This window comes from Macaca fascicularis, chromosome 13 (assembly GCF_037993035.2).
Source record: "Macaca fascicularis isolate 582-1 chromosome 13, T2T-MFA8v1.1".
Taxonomy (NCBI): Eukaryota; Metazoa; Chordata; class Mammalia; order Primates; family Cercopithecidae; genus Macaca; species Macaca fascicularis.
In genome coordinates this window covers 83,153,124-83,170,463 of record NC_088387.1, presented here as the reverse complement: position 1 = coordinate 83,170,463, position 17,340 = coordinate 83,153,124, and the positions used below count along the sequence as shown (strand labels likewise).

The 17,340-nt window shown below is 36.1% G+C and overlaps 1 protein-coding gene across 4 annotated transcripts in view; it reads right to left on the bottom strand.

The window, feature by feature from the left end:
- Positions 1–17,340, bottom strand: part of SOS1 (SOS Ras/Rac guanine nucleotide exchange factor 1) — a 148,479-nt gene that overhangs the window by 18,450 nt on the left and 112,689 nt on the right. For all 4 annotated transcript variants that reach the window (XM_045369465.3, XM_045369466.3, XM_045369467.3 and 1 more), the window contains 7 exons: positions 14,872–14,953; positions 13,978–14,100; positions 13,571–13,674; positions 12,230–12,452; positions 10,673–10,792; positions 7,207–7,369; positions 6,587–6,704 (listed from right to left, as the gene is read on the bottom strand). In XM_045369465.3, the coding sequence (XP_045225400.1) occupies positions 6,587–6,704; positions 7,207–7,369; positions 10,673–10,792; positions 12,230–12,452; positions 13,571–13,674; positions 13,978–14,100; positions 14,872–14,953 (933 nt within the window). The remainder of the gene's footprint in view (positions 1–6,586; positions 6,705–7,206; positions 7,370–10,672; positions 10,793–12,229; positions 12,453–13,570; positions 13,675–13,977; positions 14,101–14,871; positions 14,954–17,340) is intronic.

Below are 17,340 nucleotides of genomic sequence, written 5' to 3'. Positions count from 1 at the left end.
AACTTTTATCTAGGAGATAATTAGGGAATTATAAGGATCTTTGTTTGCATTCTAGAAGGATTACTATAGTTGTACTATGAAGCCAGATGGGTTGGAAGGAGTTAAGAGCAGTTAGTAGGCTAACAATAGTCCTGGTGAGATGATGAGGGCTGCCCTAGTATCTATGGGGATAACTGGGAGTGGATAAATATTTAAGAGGTAGACTCCCCAAGAACTGATTAACTGGTTTGGGGAGGAAACGGGGGCAGTGGGAATGAAGACTCACAGCTTTGTTCTTGAAAGCACACTTGAATGAAGTTGTGAAAATGCTTATAAGTAGCACTTCGGTACAGTTCGGGATGAAATTTGGAAATTATTTTATGCCTAACTGATGGCTAGCTAAAAGAACAAATGATCACAGCAGTGGTGTCCCAACTTTGATCTTACGCTGCATCAGTAAAAAATATTTAAGCACATATCCTCGCTTTCTCCTTATATACACATATATAGTTTAATAAAAACATAGCATATATGTAGTATGTATAGCATAAACCTGAGAATTATATACTAGTAAAGCTTAGTTTTTTTTTTATGTTTTAAAAAATACATAAATAGAAAGTCTAGCTATTTCTGTACTTCAATACATCATTTAACATACCCTACCTCTGGAGGCAGCTCTTCTAGGGAAAAGGGAAAACAGAGCATTATGACAAAGAAGAAGGCTGACGTTTCACCTTTTTGCTGTTGTCTTTCCCATCCTTCCCAGGACAAAGCTAAGGATTCTAGGCTTCTATAGTATTTGTCCACACTTCAATCTACACTTTTCTGCAATACAGTGTTATACTTACTACACAGTGCTGTGACTTACTTCTGTGCTCTTTCAAGGGAGCAGAAACTATGGAACTGTATCTTATTTGTCTATGCTTAGCATGTAGCCTGGGGCATAACACATAGGGGCATTCAACAAATGTTTTTGACTGAATGAAGAAGTATATTATTTCAAAATAGAAGAGAGGCATTTAATAGATAGGCCAGGATATGAGAATCAATTCTAAAATAGCTGGAAAGCAAGAATGGAGACAAAGCAAATTTATACATAACAGAAGGAGGACACAAGATCAGAGTTGTGTAAAAGCAAAGGGCAAAGTCAATGCTAAAGGCTTGGATGTTTGATGACAAACCTGATTAAGGTACATCCTTTTACCTTAGAAAAAATTCTATTTTTGAGACAGAGTCTCGCCTCATCACCCAGGCTGGAGTACAGTGGTGTGATCTCGGCTCACTGCAACCTCTGCCTCCTGGGTTCAAGCAATTCTTCTGCCTCTGCCTCCTGAGTAGCTGGGACTACAGGAATTGTACCACAATGCCTGGCTAACTTTTGTATTTTTAGTAGAGATGGGGTTTTGCCATGTTGGCCAGGCTGATCTCGAACTCCTGGCCCCAAGCAATTCACTCACCTCAACCTCTCAAAGTGCTGGGATTACAGGCGTGAGCCACTGCGCCCAGCTGAAAAAATTCATTTCTTAGCCCATCTATCCATTCTACCTATCAGAATATTTTAGTTTATGGAGAAAAACTGTGTTACAGACCTGAGACATCTGGCAGAGCGTTGGAAGGAGTAACTGCCCTACTTTTATTCTGTAAATGGTGGTAGTGCCAGCAAAAGATGGGAATAATGCTGGTAAAATAATAGAGGAAGTATCAGGTACTATCTCTGACCCTCCCCCAAAGAAGGGGTTTGAAAACCAGTATCCAGAATTTAGGAAAAGAATCTGGAAGGAGTTTCTATAAACTACCATATAGACAGGATGGAATTCAGAAGCAGCAATAACATCTGGCTTTACCCACTGGGTCAGAACTATACAAAAGGCTGTCTAACTCCAGAGACTGATAACTTTTAACTTAAGAATAGCAAAGACAGGGCACCAAAACTGACCAGGGTCAGTTGTAGATAAACTACCTTAAAGGAGCAGAAGCTCAGTAACTAGGAAGATGAGCAAGAAGAAAGAGGTACAAAGGCTGGCAGATAGCTGTACCTATTAAACTTTGTGTGCCTATCAAACTACCTACATGTTTGTGTTCACTCAAGAAATCACACAGCTCACTTTAAAACACCTTATGAAATCATACTCTAAAGTAGGTCTGAAACTTCCTTCATTCATTTAAAAACATGTTATGGCCGGGTGCGGTGGCTCACACCTGTAATCCCAGCACTTTGGGAGGCTGAGGCGGGTGGATCACCTGAGGTCAGGAGTTTGAGACCAGCCTGGCCAGCCTGACCAACATGGTGAAACCTCATCTCTAGTAAAAATGCAAAAATTAGCGGGCCGTGGTGGTGGGCGTGGTGGTGGGTGCCTGTAATCCCAGCTACTTGGAAGGCTGAGGCAGGAGAATCGCTTGAACCCGGGAGGCAGAGGTGGCAGTGAGCTGAGATCGCACCACTGCACTCCAGCCTGGGCAATAAAAGCGAGACTCTGTCTCAAAAAAAAAAAAGAGAGAACATGTTATGAAGATCCGTTAAGTTTATAAAGATCTTAGAGAAGAACGGACAGTTTCAGCTTGTATGAATAAATACCCGCAATTAGGATGACAGAGGAGCAGGGGCCAAATAGTGAGTCAGTGAATGGGTCTGAGGTTTCTTTTCATGTCTGTGTACCAGAGACCACAGGACATCATGAGTAGCATGACTATAGGCTAGGTGAGCATAGTGACTGTGTATTTTTCACTTTTCTAAGCACCTGACGTAGTCCTGGTACTTAGTAGGTATTCAAGAAATATACGTTGACAGACTGAATAATATAACGTCAGATATATCCAGAGCCTTTCCAGTTCCCCTTGAATGAACTGGTAACATAGTCAACATATTTAAGCAAAAACATAAAGGCTTTAATATTTTACCAGGAAGATAAAAATCTATGAACTCCATATTTTTATCAAGAATGTAGAGGGTCAGGGTGGGCATGGTAGCTCACACCTGTAATCCTAGAACTTTGGGAGGCCAAGGCGGGTGGATCTCTTGAGCTCAGGAGTTCGGCAACCTGGTGAAACCTGGTGGGCAACCTGGTGAAACCCTGTGTCTACAAAAAATAAAAAAATTAGCCAGGCATAGTAGTTTGTGCCTGTAGTTCCTCCCACTTGGGGGACTGAGGCGGGACGACTGCTTGAGCCCATGAGCTGGAGGATGCAGTGAGCCAAGATGGTGCCACTGTACTCTCCAGCCTGGGTGATAGAGTGAGACCCTGTCTCAAAAAAGGAAAAAAAAAGAAGAGGTAGGGGAAAAGTCCTCAGGAAAACTAGGAATTAATAATGATTTTTTTTAAACCTCATAAAAGCAGCAGATAGAGACCTTATCTTTTTGAAGAAAAAAGTAAATTAAAGCAAATAAGTAAAAACAGAAATGAGAAAGATATATTATAAATAGAAGTAATTAAAAAAACATGTTTGTAGATATAAATTGAAGGCTAGTATTTTTAAAATAATGAAATGAAGCAATTCTGTAGCAAGAATGATGCTTTCTTAAAAGGATAAAAACCATCTAATAGAGCAAGTAGTAAAATTATACTTTATCCCTGCTAAAACTGAGTTTAAAACAAGCTGCTTATTTCTGCCATTATTTTTAAAGCTTTGTTTGGGAAGTTAATGACCAGTTATGTAAGACATAACACAGAAATCAGGTCAAAGGAAGAGACACTGTATTATATTTTGTAAACATGATTAAATATTTAGAAAACCCAAGGAAATTAAAAATTCTTGGAGTTAAAGGTAACTGAACGAATACCATTCAAACCAAAAATACCCAGGAAAAATAATAAGGGGAAATGCTAAATATAATAAATGGTCTTTAGAAATTAATTGATAGATTGTTCCAGTTACATTTGGGGTCATCTCCTCCCACCCAAACTTATGAAGTTCATTTGGAAAAATAGGCAAAATTGGCCAAAAAAAAAAAAGGACTGAAGAAACCCTGAAGAACCAACTCTTTATCATCTGTGAAAACACTATATAAAGCAGGGTTTCTCTGTTTCAGCACCACTGACTTCTTGGACTGGATACTTATGGGCTGTGGGGAAGTGTCCTGTGCATTGCAGTATGTTAGCAATATCTCTTTCCTCTACCCACTAGATGCCTGTAGCACCATCCCAATTAGGACAATTAAAAAAAATTGTCTCCAGGCATTGCTAAATGCTCCCTAGGGGGGCAAAAACTGCCCCCTGCTGAGAATCACTGATTATAAAGTGACAATCCTTAAAACTGTGGCAGGGGGATAGGAAGTCAGTGAGATACAATACATATTAAAGAAAGAGGTCCCTGGCTGGGTGCGGTGGCTCAAGCCTGTAATCCCAGCACTTTGGGAGGCCGAGGCGGGCGGATCGTGAGGTCAGGAGATCAAGACCATCCTGGCTAACACGGTGAAACCCCGTCTCTACTAAAAATACAAAACGAAATTACCTGGGCGTGGTGGCAGGCGCCTGCAGTCCCAGCTACTCAGAGGCTGAGGCAGGAGAATGGCGTGAACCCGGGAGGTGGAGCTTGCAGTGAGCCCAGATGGCAGCTACTGCACTCCAACCTGGGTGACAAAGCGAGACTCTGTCTCAAAAAACAACAAAAAAAAAGGAAGGAGGTCCCATGTGTAAACAGGGAAAAAGAAGAATCATTCAATAAACCTGGATTAACAAATAAATAATTTGGGTGGGGAAATAAATTTGAGTATTTCATAAGATATCAAAGATACTTCAGTTTGATATTAGAATTAAATATAATTTTGAAAGTCATAAAAAAGCTAGAGGAAAATATGATTATTAAATTACTAGATTATATGAACTTTCTAAGGTTAGAAACAATAGAAACCAGAATGAGAAAGGACAGATGGTAGAATTTAAAACTAATACACGTCAATGAATAAAAACTACAAGGCAGATTGTTTGCAGGAGATACAAAAAAGGACATGGACAAGAGGCAATGCAAATATTGAAGAAATGTTTGGAAAAAAATCTCCACAGTCATCAAAGAATGGAAATTATTGCAACAAATAGCTTAGTAGTTGTAATAACAGAGATGAAAAAAAAAAAGTACCATCCAAAATTGGAAATCATGGGATGAAATTTCCTTTGTCATACACTTGATGGCGGCATAAATGTCATACACTTCTCATGGCAGCCTTTCAGAAAGCAACTTAAAAATACATATCAACAGTTTAAAGATGGACACCTTTTAACCTATGTATAGTAGTCCCTCCCCTATCCAAAGGTGATAAGATCCCCAGTGGATACCTGAAACTATTACTAAACCCTATACATGCATACACATACATGCATACCTATGAGCTTAATTTATAAATTAGGCACAGTAAGATTAAAAATAGCTAATAATAAAATGGAACAATTATAACAATCTATTGTAATAAAAGTTACATGAATGTGGTCTTCAAAATATCTCATGTTTTTAGACCACAGTTGACCTAGATAACTGAAGCTGGAAAGTGAAACCATGGAGATGGGAGCACTACTGTAATTCCTCCTCTGGTTATCTATCTCAAGAAGATATTTTCAAATACAGAAAAATAGTATAAATGAAAATCTGAATCAGAAAATTATTTGGAAAGCAAAAAAGCTGGAAACAATGTGTCCAACCACAGGGTAATGGTTAAACAAATTGTCCAATTTTATGGATTATGCAGCCATTATAAATAATTAAGATTTAATAAAATACAAAAAAAATAAGATATGGTACGTGAATAACCTTAATATGCACATGATACAATTACAATTATATACCATGTGCACAGCAAAAAGATTAGAAGTAAATACAAAAATGGTTGCTATAAAGGCCAAACAATAAAATATGGGAAAAGATATTAAAAGTATCAGGACATAACATTGTTATATGCAGTGGAATTTGAAACTATATAAAAAAAATAGATATAGATGAGGAAAAGGCTAGAAGAAACTATAGCACATACTAAAGAGACTAGAGAAAGACCATAATTTCTATAAGCATTCAAAAGAAGGAACATCAGGGCATATATATACTCAGGCAGAAAAAAGACGAGAGTAGGAAAGAGATATTGAATACATGAAAATACAGGAAATAAAGAATGGAAAAAGATAGAGGAACCTACAGAAAGGGAGATTCAGGTGGTAGATTCAGTCCTAAAAAGGAAGGAAAAGGTACTTCCTTCCTCTGATGCAGAAGGGGAAAAATAAGAGAGGATGAAGAGAATTAAAATTCTGATGTGCCAGAGGTGTGGGCCCAAAGACACAGCAGGCACACTATGATTTTTAGCCATGTGAAACTGTTTACAAAAATGGTTATAAATATGCCTCTGCTGTATTTAGTTTATTAAAATTCAATTAAAAAGGCTTTTATAAATATAAAAACACAAGTATTATATAATATCTAATGGCTGCCTAAGATGAAAATAGAAAATGAAATGTATATTAGACTTGACCTTAAGTCTTAATGAGAAAAATTCTAAAGGGTTTCAGGTGCTAAATATTGGTCAGACAAGTATTTTCTGCTGGCATATTACACATGTAATTATTCAGTCATTTAATGAAATAAGTGTTTTATCCAGAAATGCAATAAAAATTCAGAAAGAAATACTTACCAAAGAAAGGCACACATGGTGGATTAATAGACCTGAGTTTTGCCAAATATTTCTTATAGTGATCTTCACTCAATTCATGAGCTTCTTCTAAAATTTTCTTCTGGCGACTTGGTATTTGCTATAAGGAAAAAAAAAATAGGAGGCATAAGTTTAAAAAAGGAATCAAAGGTCTTGTCAAAAAAAAAAAAAAAAAAACTAGGCTAACAGGCCCAAATACAACAGTATCAATTCGATTTTATGACTGTAACACTGCTTTAAATAAATTATCTTCATAGACCTCAGTATAAACTTAAAGTGTGTGTGTGTGTGAGAGAGAGAGATCTAGTTTATCATGTCATTCCTTACACAATTATGTGAACATTTAATTTACATTATCTTACAAATTAAGTGCCAAAAGTTTTTTCTTCTTCTACCTTAGGCTGGGACCTGTGAATACATTTTAATAGGAATGTTTAATTTTTAAAAAGCAACCAATTCATTACAAAACTTAGATAGTTCAGTCTTTTAATCTCCTGAAAAGACAAATGAGACATTTAAAAATTAAAGATAATAATTGTTAAAAATCTAATGTTTATAATAGGGAATGAAAGTTCATTTTAAAAACACATGTAGAAACCTACCTCAAATGTGTGGTCTAGTCTGTAAACAGGTGAGGAATTCATAGCACTGACAACCTCAAGGACACCATTAAAGTTGTTCAACTCTTGAAAGACTTGTAGAATCTCAATTATTCGACTCACCACAGCTACTCTTTCTTCTAAATTTTCAGTTTCTACAATACATCTGGGAATTAAAAAAAAAAAGTGAACTAAAGATTCTAGAGTTTTTCCAATAAAGTTATAAAGAATTTAGTAAATAAAATAATGTAGAGAGTGGGGGCAGGTGGCTATAGTATAACTACTATAGAGAAGACACATTCAGGGTGACTGATAGAAGGAAGGCAGTGCCTCCAGTGAGGCATACTGCTCTTTTCTGTTTTCTAGACTGGTACAGTCAAACAATCATTTTCCTACTGTATTTGGTGCATCCTCTATTAGCATTAGAATTAACTGGTGAGGCTACTATCTTGTGGTATGTATGTAAGTCTTTGTGAGGTCTTTGTGATATGGGTGTATTCTAGTAGAATTCAAGAATCAGTGATTAATGCTCAATTTCTTTCCTTCATATATAATTGGCTGCATACATTTCTAGGAACAGCTCTGTTCCTATGTTTCCTACATTTCTAGGAACAGCATTAACTGTAATGGCAAAAGCCACAATTACTTTTGCACCAACCTAATATATAATTGCATTGAGATTCTGGACTTGTGGTATGATAGTATGAGTTTCACTGAGTGAAACTGGTAAAAATTATTAAAACACACAAACACACACATGCACATGTGCACACACACATTTAAAGTCTCTAGTAATGGCCCTGAGAGCAAATGGCAAAAGAAACATCTATTCAGGAATATCTACAAAAATTTGGTAAGAGAGGGAAGAGAGTCTGGTATTTGAACCAAGACTGGTCCCTCCCTCCTTTCTCCCAGCTCAGTGAGGGTGGACTGAGCATCTACTCCAGATTCCTGCAGTCAAGAACACCTAGCTCCCAGTGAGGTACAGGAGCAGGACTTTAGTTTTCTCATCCTGTCCCTGCTGCCTGTTGCTGAGGCCAAGTCCCAGTTGAGTGCAGCTGAAACGTGGGAAGACCCTTCCTTGCCCAACTTCCACTTATGGAATGGAGACTCTACCTTGGGTATGATATTTTGAGAATACTGAGAAAAGAGCCCTTCCTCTGGTTCCTGAAGGCGTGGTTCCATGCCAGAAGAGGCAGGTAAAGAGACCTCAGGCTACCGTACCATCGTCTGCCACTCTACCTGCTCAACCAAGCTCCTAGGGCAGAAGTGTCACTCAGAGAAAAGCTTGCCATTATCCCGAGCCTTAGAGCCCTGTTTCAAACAGATAGCTCCTAATCTTGTCATTTGCAACAAAGTATAAAGTAGTTTAAATTTAATGGTGCCCTTAAGAACAGAGGAAATTGTGGTGAAAGGCAATGGGGAAGAGATTTGTGGATCTAATGAAGATACACCCTAGACTGTAGGCAGAGTAGTTTGCAGGGGAGAACTAGGAAATAAGACAACTGAGAGAAGCCCTCCTGGGGTCAGAACAAGTATGAAACAGAAATCTCAGAAAACCATTCCTTCAAAGGAGCCACAATCTGATTGCATTATTTTGTATAGCATTTATGCCACCAGGAAATCGTTGAAAACATCAGAGCAATCAGCTGGCAAATTGTGGAGTTTCATAGCTGGGTGTGTGTGGTCAGGGAAGGAGTGGATGGGTCTTTCCAGTACCACTGCCACGCAGTAAGAATCCCTGGAAAGGGGGTTGGGGAATGAGGAGCAGCACTCAGAGTTGCTACAATATATTATCTGAAATGTCAGGGTTCCAACAACAACAGATGAGGTATGCAAAGAAATAGAAAATATGACTCTTACAGCAGGGTGCGGGTGGGGGAGGGGGGAAGGAACAGAAACTACCTGTGAGAGCAACCAAATGTCAGATTTAACAACAATAACAAAAAAGATTTCTAAGTAGCCATTATGAATATGGTTACAGAATTAAAGGAAAGCATGAAAAAGAAGGAAAGGAAGGTGTTGATGACAATGCGCATCAAAGAGAGGATATCATTAAAGAGATAGAAACTATAAAAAGGAACCAAATGGAAATTCTGGAATTAAAAAGTACAATAACTGAAATAAAAAACTTACTGGAAAAGCTCAATAGTGTATTTGAACTGAAAAAAAGTATTAACTTGAAGATAGAGGTATTGTTCAAAAATGAAGGTAAAATAAAGATTTTCCCAGATAAACAAAAACTGAGAGAATCTGTTGCTAGCCGACCCTCCAGAAGAAATACTAAAGGAAATTCTTCAGGCTGAAAAGCAAGTGATCCCAGATGGTAATTCGAATCCACACAAAGATCACCAGTAAAGGTAATTGGGTAATTATTAAAGACATTTTGTAAATGCGTATTTTTTTTCTCATTTCTTCTCATAACTGACTTAAAATAATATAAACACATTGTTGAGTTTATAACATAGAAATGTAATATATGTGTAATATGTTGCCAATAATACACAAAGGAGGTGGGTGAGAGCAAAGCTTTAATGGTCTAAGAGTATGATGACAAATGGTAAAGTAATAACTGTAGCAATGTATTGTTTGATTTGCATTATTAATAAGATGTAATATGTATAACAGTACCACACAAAAGGGAGAAAGGGAATAGAGCTACATAGGAGTAATATTTCTATATATCACTGGTATGAAGCTACTGTAAGTCTGAAGCTGATTCTGACAAGATGTGTGTGGTAAACTCTAAGGCAACCAGGCAACCATTAAAAGAACCTCAAAAAAAGTTAATGAAAATAATTAGTGAAACTAAAATGCTACATTAGAAAAACATTCAACGTTTTCTAATGAAAAATATTGTCATTTTCATTCAATGAAAAACAATTACTAAATAAAGGAGGAACAGAGGAAAAAGACATGAGACATATAGAAATAAAATTGCATTGGTCAGGAACAATGGCTCATGCCTGTAATCCCAGCACTTTGGGAGGCCAAGATGGGTGGATCACTTGAGGTCAGGAGTTCAAGACCAGCCTGGCCAACATGGTGAAACCCCGTCTCTACTAAAAATACAAAAATTAGCTGGGTGTGGTGGTACACGTCTGTAGTTCCAGCTACTTAGGAGGCTGAGGCCTGAGAATTGCTTGAACCCAGAAAGCAGAGGTTTCAGTGAGCTAAGATCACGCACTGCACTCTAGCCTGGGCAACAGAGCCAGACTCTGTCTCAAAAAAAAAAGAAAAATTAGGTGAGTGTAATATCACACACACTGTAATCCTGGCTACTCTGGAGGCTGAGGTGGGAGGATCGCTTGAGCCTGGGAGATGGAGGTTTCAGTGGGCCGATGTTGTGCACTCCAGCCTATGTGACAGAGCAAAACTCCCTCTCAAAAACAAAAACAAAAACAAAATTGCATTGAAATTCATAATATAGCTGACAGCTATAAAATGTAAGAATGCTAGGAATACTTACTTCTCAAACCACAGAGTAAGGTTGGTGGTATGTCGAATCATTTTCAGAAGATTAGGAGAGTTAATTTCTTTGTCTTCTTTTGTCCACACACTTCCAACTAATTCTGATGGCTGTACAGCTCTAAAATCATCAATACATAATTCTACATGACACTTTTTCCTCTAATATAGACACTGTTTTATTAAGTAAAGGAGATAGATTAAAAACTAAACTCTCATATGAACTTTCCTCTTACACCAACAGAAAGGTTTGTGAAAACAAGGTATAACAAAAAAGTATAATTATGCATATTTCCTTATGGATTTTTTAAAACTTTTTTTTTTTTTTTTTTTTGAGATGGAGTTCCACTCTTGTTGTCCAGGACGGAGTGCAATGGCACAATCTTGGCTCACTGCAACCTCCACCTCCCGGGTTCAAGTGACTCTCCTGCCTGAGCCTCTCGGGTAGCTGGGATTACAGGTGCCCGTCACTAAGCCTGGCTAATTTTTTGTATTTTTAGTAGACAAAAGGTTTCACCATGTTGGCCAGGCTGGTCTCGAACTCCTGACCTTGGGTGATCCACCTGCCTTGGCCTCCCAAAGTGCTGGGATTACAAGAGTGAGCCACAACGCCCGGCCTTTAAAAACTGTTTTTAAAAACTATTTTTATGGAAATACCTGTGTACTTTTAGTGTTGCTTTATAGTAGCATTTTGCTTTGGGCAAGGTTGAAACTCCTCCATAATATCTTTTCCAGCATTTATAAACATTATTAATAAATTAGGGTGACAAAGTAGACATTTAAGTAATGATATCTGTTATAAATCAGTTCAAAGAGGGTACAGTAATCAATGCAATTCCTACATCTTTTTTTTTTTGGTCTAAAGGAGGAGAGGAAAAAAACCTACCACAAAAGGGTCCTAGGAAATAAACAAAATAGATTCTAATACTGTAATTTTCAGAAATATGATTTTTAGTGGGAGATCTATAAATTTAGCTCATTTTCTCATTTAGCTATTAAAAAATGAATAATTTAGTTTAAGATTCTAAATAGTCCCCATTTAAAATCAGAAGGACATTTTTGAGATAATTATATCAATGTAGTATGATAAACTAAAAAAGACTATAATGGCTATAAGTTCACAATAAAGCAGTAGCCAACATTTATTGAGCCCTTACTTTGTGCTAGGTAATGTACATATATTGACTTTCAAACCTCAAAACAGCCCCAGGAGTACGTACTATCAGTAGCCCCATTTTACTCTTGAGGAAAATAAGGGGCAGAAGGATAAAGTTACACAAGGAGGTTAAAGTTGCCCAGGGTCAGCAATTAGTAAAGCCAGGATTTGAACCTAGCCTTACCAACTAGGGGTGACCACAGAAAGACAGAAGGTGTAAATTCAGCTGGAGGGACCAAGGGAGTGAAAGAACAGGAAGTGCCTGCCTGGCCTCATTACTAGACACTTCATGTACGATTTCAGTTAAGTCTTAGGACAACCCTGTAAGGCAGAAATCAGTATTTCATTTTAAAAATTCACTCTTTTGAAATGATTTTTCAGCTTGAATGTTAAAGTACATACCGGTATAGATCTGATTCAAGTAAAGTGAGTTGTCGAGCAATTTCTATTGGGTGTAAGGTGAGCAGGTCGAAAGTCTCTATGTGCCCAGGTCTGCTTATATGCCACTCAACTGTGGGAGGTGAACTCTGAAATGTAATATTATGACCTGGTCCATTGTCTCTTGCAATTTTTTTCCTTTGGATTATTTTAGTGATGGATTCAACCCATTTTTTCATTGCTTTACCTGCAATACATTATATTTTAAATAACATTTAAATATTCTTTATTTAATATTTTTAAAATGGTTTAAAATCACACAGATGATACCTGAACGTATCTTTGCTATAAAAAGTTCAAATGATCAAAATGAAAAATACAAGTTCCCTTTTTCCATTTCCCGGCCCCCATCCTAATCTTACTACTCTTCTCCACATGGGTAACCACTGTTAGTAGCCTGGCACGTGTTCTTCCAGATCCTTTCCAAATAAAATTAGAAAGTACTTAATTTGTAGAGACTGTCCACCCCATTGTTCTGATCTTCAGTTTAATGTATTATTTTATAATCCTCCAAAAGGTATATCTTATGTAAATCACAAGATTTATAAGGATAGATTATACACACTATTAATCTAATTCACATTGCATTTTATAAATCAATAAATATCAGTGCCAGAGGACTGATTCCTTCATTTTTAGTGTGAGTTTTGATGTGGCTCTGTTTTGTATTGTACATTTAAAGTACTATTATTTAACTATTTTCTGATTATCATTTAGAGCATACAAAGGAAATAAAAATAAGTTTGTCTAAGACATCCTTAGAGCTATACACTCATATAATCTTTAAAACTAGAAGGAAAACCTTGGAGATCAACAAACCTAGCTCCTCATGTTATTGATAAGAAAACTGAAGTCTAAAGAATCTAAGTGATTTTGCCCAAAGTCACATATCTGATCAGTGGTAGTGTTAGACACAAACTCTCAATTTAATCCACTCTGCTTCCTCTCTGATTCTCTCTATTCACCTGTGGCCCACTCGACCTCCATCAGTGGTGTTATAATGGCACAACGTAATTCCCAAACGCCCTCATACTTTGGGATATGTATGAAGACTTGGCTTAACCAACTCTTAAAATAATCAGTAAGTTGATTCAGTAAATGAAAATACATTGGATCAACAGGGTGACTGTTGAGCAATTTGCAGGTCTAAATGTTGTTTGATGAAAATTTTTAACTTTTTCAAATGGTTATGCTGGTACTATTACAAACATCTCGTATTACTGAACCACAATAACATCAATTGATAGTCACCGTGTTGGTACTTTTATTACATATAAAACTAAGCACCTAAAAAAAAAAACATACCTCTTACTGTTCCAATAAATTCTTCCATTCGTTGCAAAAGATATGCATCTCTTTCAAAATCATAGAAGTGGTGCTCTACCCAGTGCCGACATACATTTAATACTCTACAGCATTAACACAGAATTGAATTACATGGGAATCAAACATAAATGTTTATCACAATGCATGGTACAATACAAATGAAAACACGGTAACTCTTACCAAGTTATTCTTATCAGGGTGCCTAACACTTCCAAAATTCTACATTAAGACTTACACTATAATTTCTGATAACTGCTCTAATTAGTAAATTTAATTTATTAATTTTATTGTCACCCCGCTCCTTGTTTGGGAAAGGTCCTTATATACTTCAACACTAAAATGAAAGTTTGATAAAGACTTATTTGCTTCATTTATTTAATGCTTACCGCAGTTGCACAGGCTGTATATATTCTTTTCTAAATCTTTTCAGTTCTGCACTCAAGGGTTGATCTCCATTCTCTATAGCTATGCGATCAGCTTCTGTTGGCTCAGGCTCTGGAATTTCAAACCTAACATAAAATAGAACAAATTAATGAAAATACTAATTATATCGAGTTATACAAATAGAAAACCACAAATGTTTCCACCTGTCAGCAAAATCAAGAGAATACTGTAAAAAATTACTAAAAATATGCATGTCAGTGTAAATAAGTGAGACTTCTATAATATTAAAGGTTAATAAAATTATTTTTAAAATTTTAAAATAAATTAGTACTTGCCAATATAGATAAAACTAACTACAAACAGAATAAAGAATACATGCAAATTCTAAAAATAAATGTGACTATAAAGTTATGGGACTGATATTCATTTTTGGTCTGTGGAATTACTCTAAATCAGGTGACATAATCACTGTTAAGGGTAATTCCAGAAAAACTGACTGCTCTTTGTTTGGGTACATGAAATATTTTCCTTCCATCACAGTATTTGTTCACTGACAAGCTCCATTTTACTCAACATGAAGTATGTTTGAAAACTTACTTAGAACATCTAACTCATCAAAATTTGAATTTCTCAACTCTAAATTATAAATTTTATATAGATCGTTCTGTAAATTTGAAATTTCAAATACCGAGTTTTCACATACAAAAAATAATTTTTGTATTGAAATAATAAAAGCTAACAAAATAAATGTTCATTTAAGAGATTTTATTTATTGAAAAAGTGCTCGTGAAGTATATTTTAAAGCTCATCTAACATTTCTGAAAAACATAAGATCTTAGCTTAATCTCTTTTTTAACAAAAAATAATGAATTTAAATATTTTTTAAATGGACAGACCTTTCTATTATAAGACTCAGTAGTTCTTGAGGTTTGCAAAAGGATCTGTATGTTGTAAGAAATGTCCGAACAAAATTGGGATCTAAGAAGAAAAAGGAAAAATATCTTATTAAACTCTGTGATTCAAAATGATTAAAACTATTATTTACATTTTCAAAATAGATCAAATAGTCAAGTTTAAAAGTTCCAAAATGTTTTGACAAACAGACTGGGCTTGGTAATGCACTGCTAGCTTAGTGCCTCCTAAATTAGTGGTGAAAACATTGATATTAAAACTTTACATCAACTTATTTCTTGCCCTCTGCACACTGACAAGATGATCTTAAACTCATCGGCCATAGGAATGAGCAAGAAAGAAAAGCAAAGGTAAAGCAGGGAACCAGGCTCCCCTCCCACCTGCTACCAGGATCTCAAAGCATCACCAGTTGGTTTATCTCCCTTATAAAGAGAAAGGCCACAGCAATAACCCATTACTTTTCCTTTCATCAAGATTAGTTTATCTAGGATTACTTGTCTAGCTTTCTTTAAATCATGTTAACAGAGCATACAACTGGAAACTGGAATTTATAAAGTAGTAGCTTAAGTTAAATACAGTTTTTAAATTATTTGCTAAAAATCTCACAACTGCTTAAAGATGCTTACAAATACTTATAAGCTATTAAAACTATTAAATGTGATAGAATATGTTGGTTTGGTCCTATTCCAACCTTTAATTGCCTTTATTTCAAGTAGTCACACTGAGAGATCAATCATAAATACAGGAGTCTCCAATCCCTTCCATGAAAGGACCTACTTTGCATTCACATCTCCATGAAGTAAAACAAGAAGCTGAGTGTGATCACTCCCACAGGCCTGGCCTACTCCCATCTCTCCTTAACAGTATTCTCCTAAGTTGTGGAGAAAGGCTGCTGTCACTAGCACAAGAGACTTGGGCTGTTGTCTTGTGCATAAAGAGGGGGAAAGACATCTCCCATAATGGGGGGGAAATCACTCACTTCTATAATTCAAATTTTATTAAGGCCCACATTTAATTGTAAATCTTTTTTTTTTTTTTTTTAAGGAGGGGAAAGTTCAGTAACTTGAATCTTTTATTGGGAGCATTCTTTTCCTATTTGTATTAGGGACTGGTAAACTCCAATAGTAAATTCATAGAGGGTAGCAGATGCCTTTATTTCTGTTAGGCTACATAACATGAGTCAAAGTTTTATAAGAAGCATAATGTCTTTTATTAGCATAGGATTTAGCAAAAGCACAATGTATTTGTTTGGAAAATTTCTATTTAGGCTGATTCTCACTAAGAACCATCCTAGGTTTAGCCTTAAAATAAAATGTTTATAATAACTTTTTCCCCAAAGAGCAAATTCATGGATTTATCATAAAACAGAAATATACTTCCAATCTATTGATATATGTGGTCATCGAGATAATAACTGATTTAAATATCAGACAACCCTGAATTTAAAATAATACTATTTTAAGTTAAAGAAAGATTTACAGGATAAAAATACATTGGTTTTAAATGTCCCCTTCTTCGTTAGCCTTATGCCTTCTGAGGCTAGAGTGGGTTACTGATAAAAGTAATTTAAATACATATAATCCTTTAATAATTTCCTCTCTGTTGGTATTTTATTGTTTGTCTTCAGTTACAGAGTTCCTCAAAAGTTAAAGACTAATGTCTCATCCAGAAGAAAAGATATTAAAACAGAAGGCTGTACAAGATTTTAATACAGAGATTTTTATCGGTTTCATCACAATCTTCCCTTTCAAGAATCTTCTTCCTGTTCTGCAAATCTATTTGTAAGGTGAGGCTACTCAAAACAGCATGTTTAGGAAGCAAAAGCAGTGGCCACTAGAGAGATGCTGAGTTGTCACTGTTGGAGAGAGCCCACACCCGCAGTACAGAGTATTCCAAGCATCCTTGACCTGTGTTCCAAATTTAGGGTACCCTCTCCCTTTTTAAAGGAAAAGTTTATTTCAGTCTAAAAATCTAAAATCAACAGCCACATCCATATTTTCTCAAATGCCATGAAAATCAGGCTAAAAATTTGAGGGACATCAAGGGGAATTTTAAGTTGAAAAACAGAATAAAAGCAAGTTCTAAGTGACTTAAAGTATGTTTTAAGAAAACTGTGGCTATGTTTAAAGGCAAGCTATTTCTAAACAGACTTTTCATCTTCTTAAGCCAAAACTTCTGGCCATTTGAGCACTTTAGTAATTGATTATAATGCTGGGAAAGCCATGATGTGTCTCATTGCCACAGTCAAATGGGATCATACCAATTCTTGGTCTGTTATGTAACATTCTCAAAGAACTTTGACATAACTTATTTCCTATGATTTCTGTGAGGTAAGCAGGGCAGGAAGAGATGGAACTAGACTTATCTACGGTCATACTGTAGAGTGGCAGAGACGGACCCCGAACCTAGATCATGTGATTCCTGATTTAGTGCTCTTTTCTATCATATTGTTT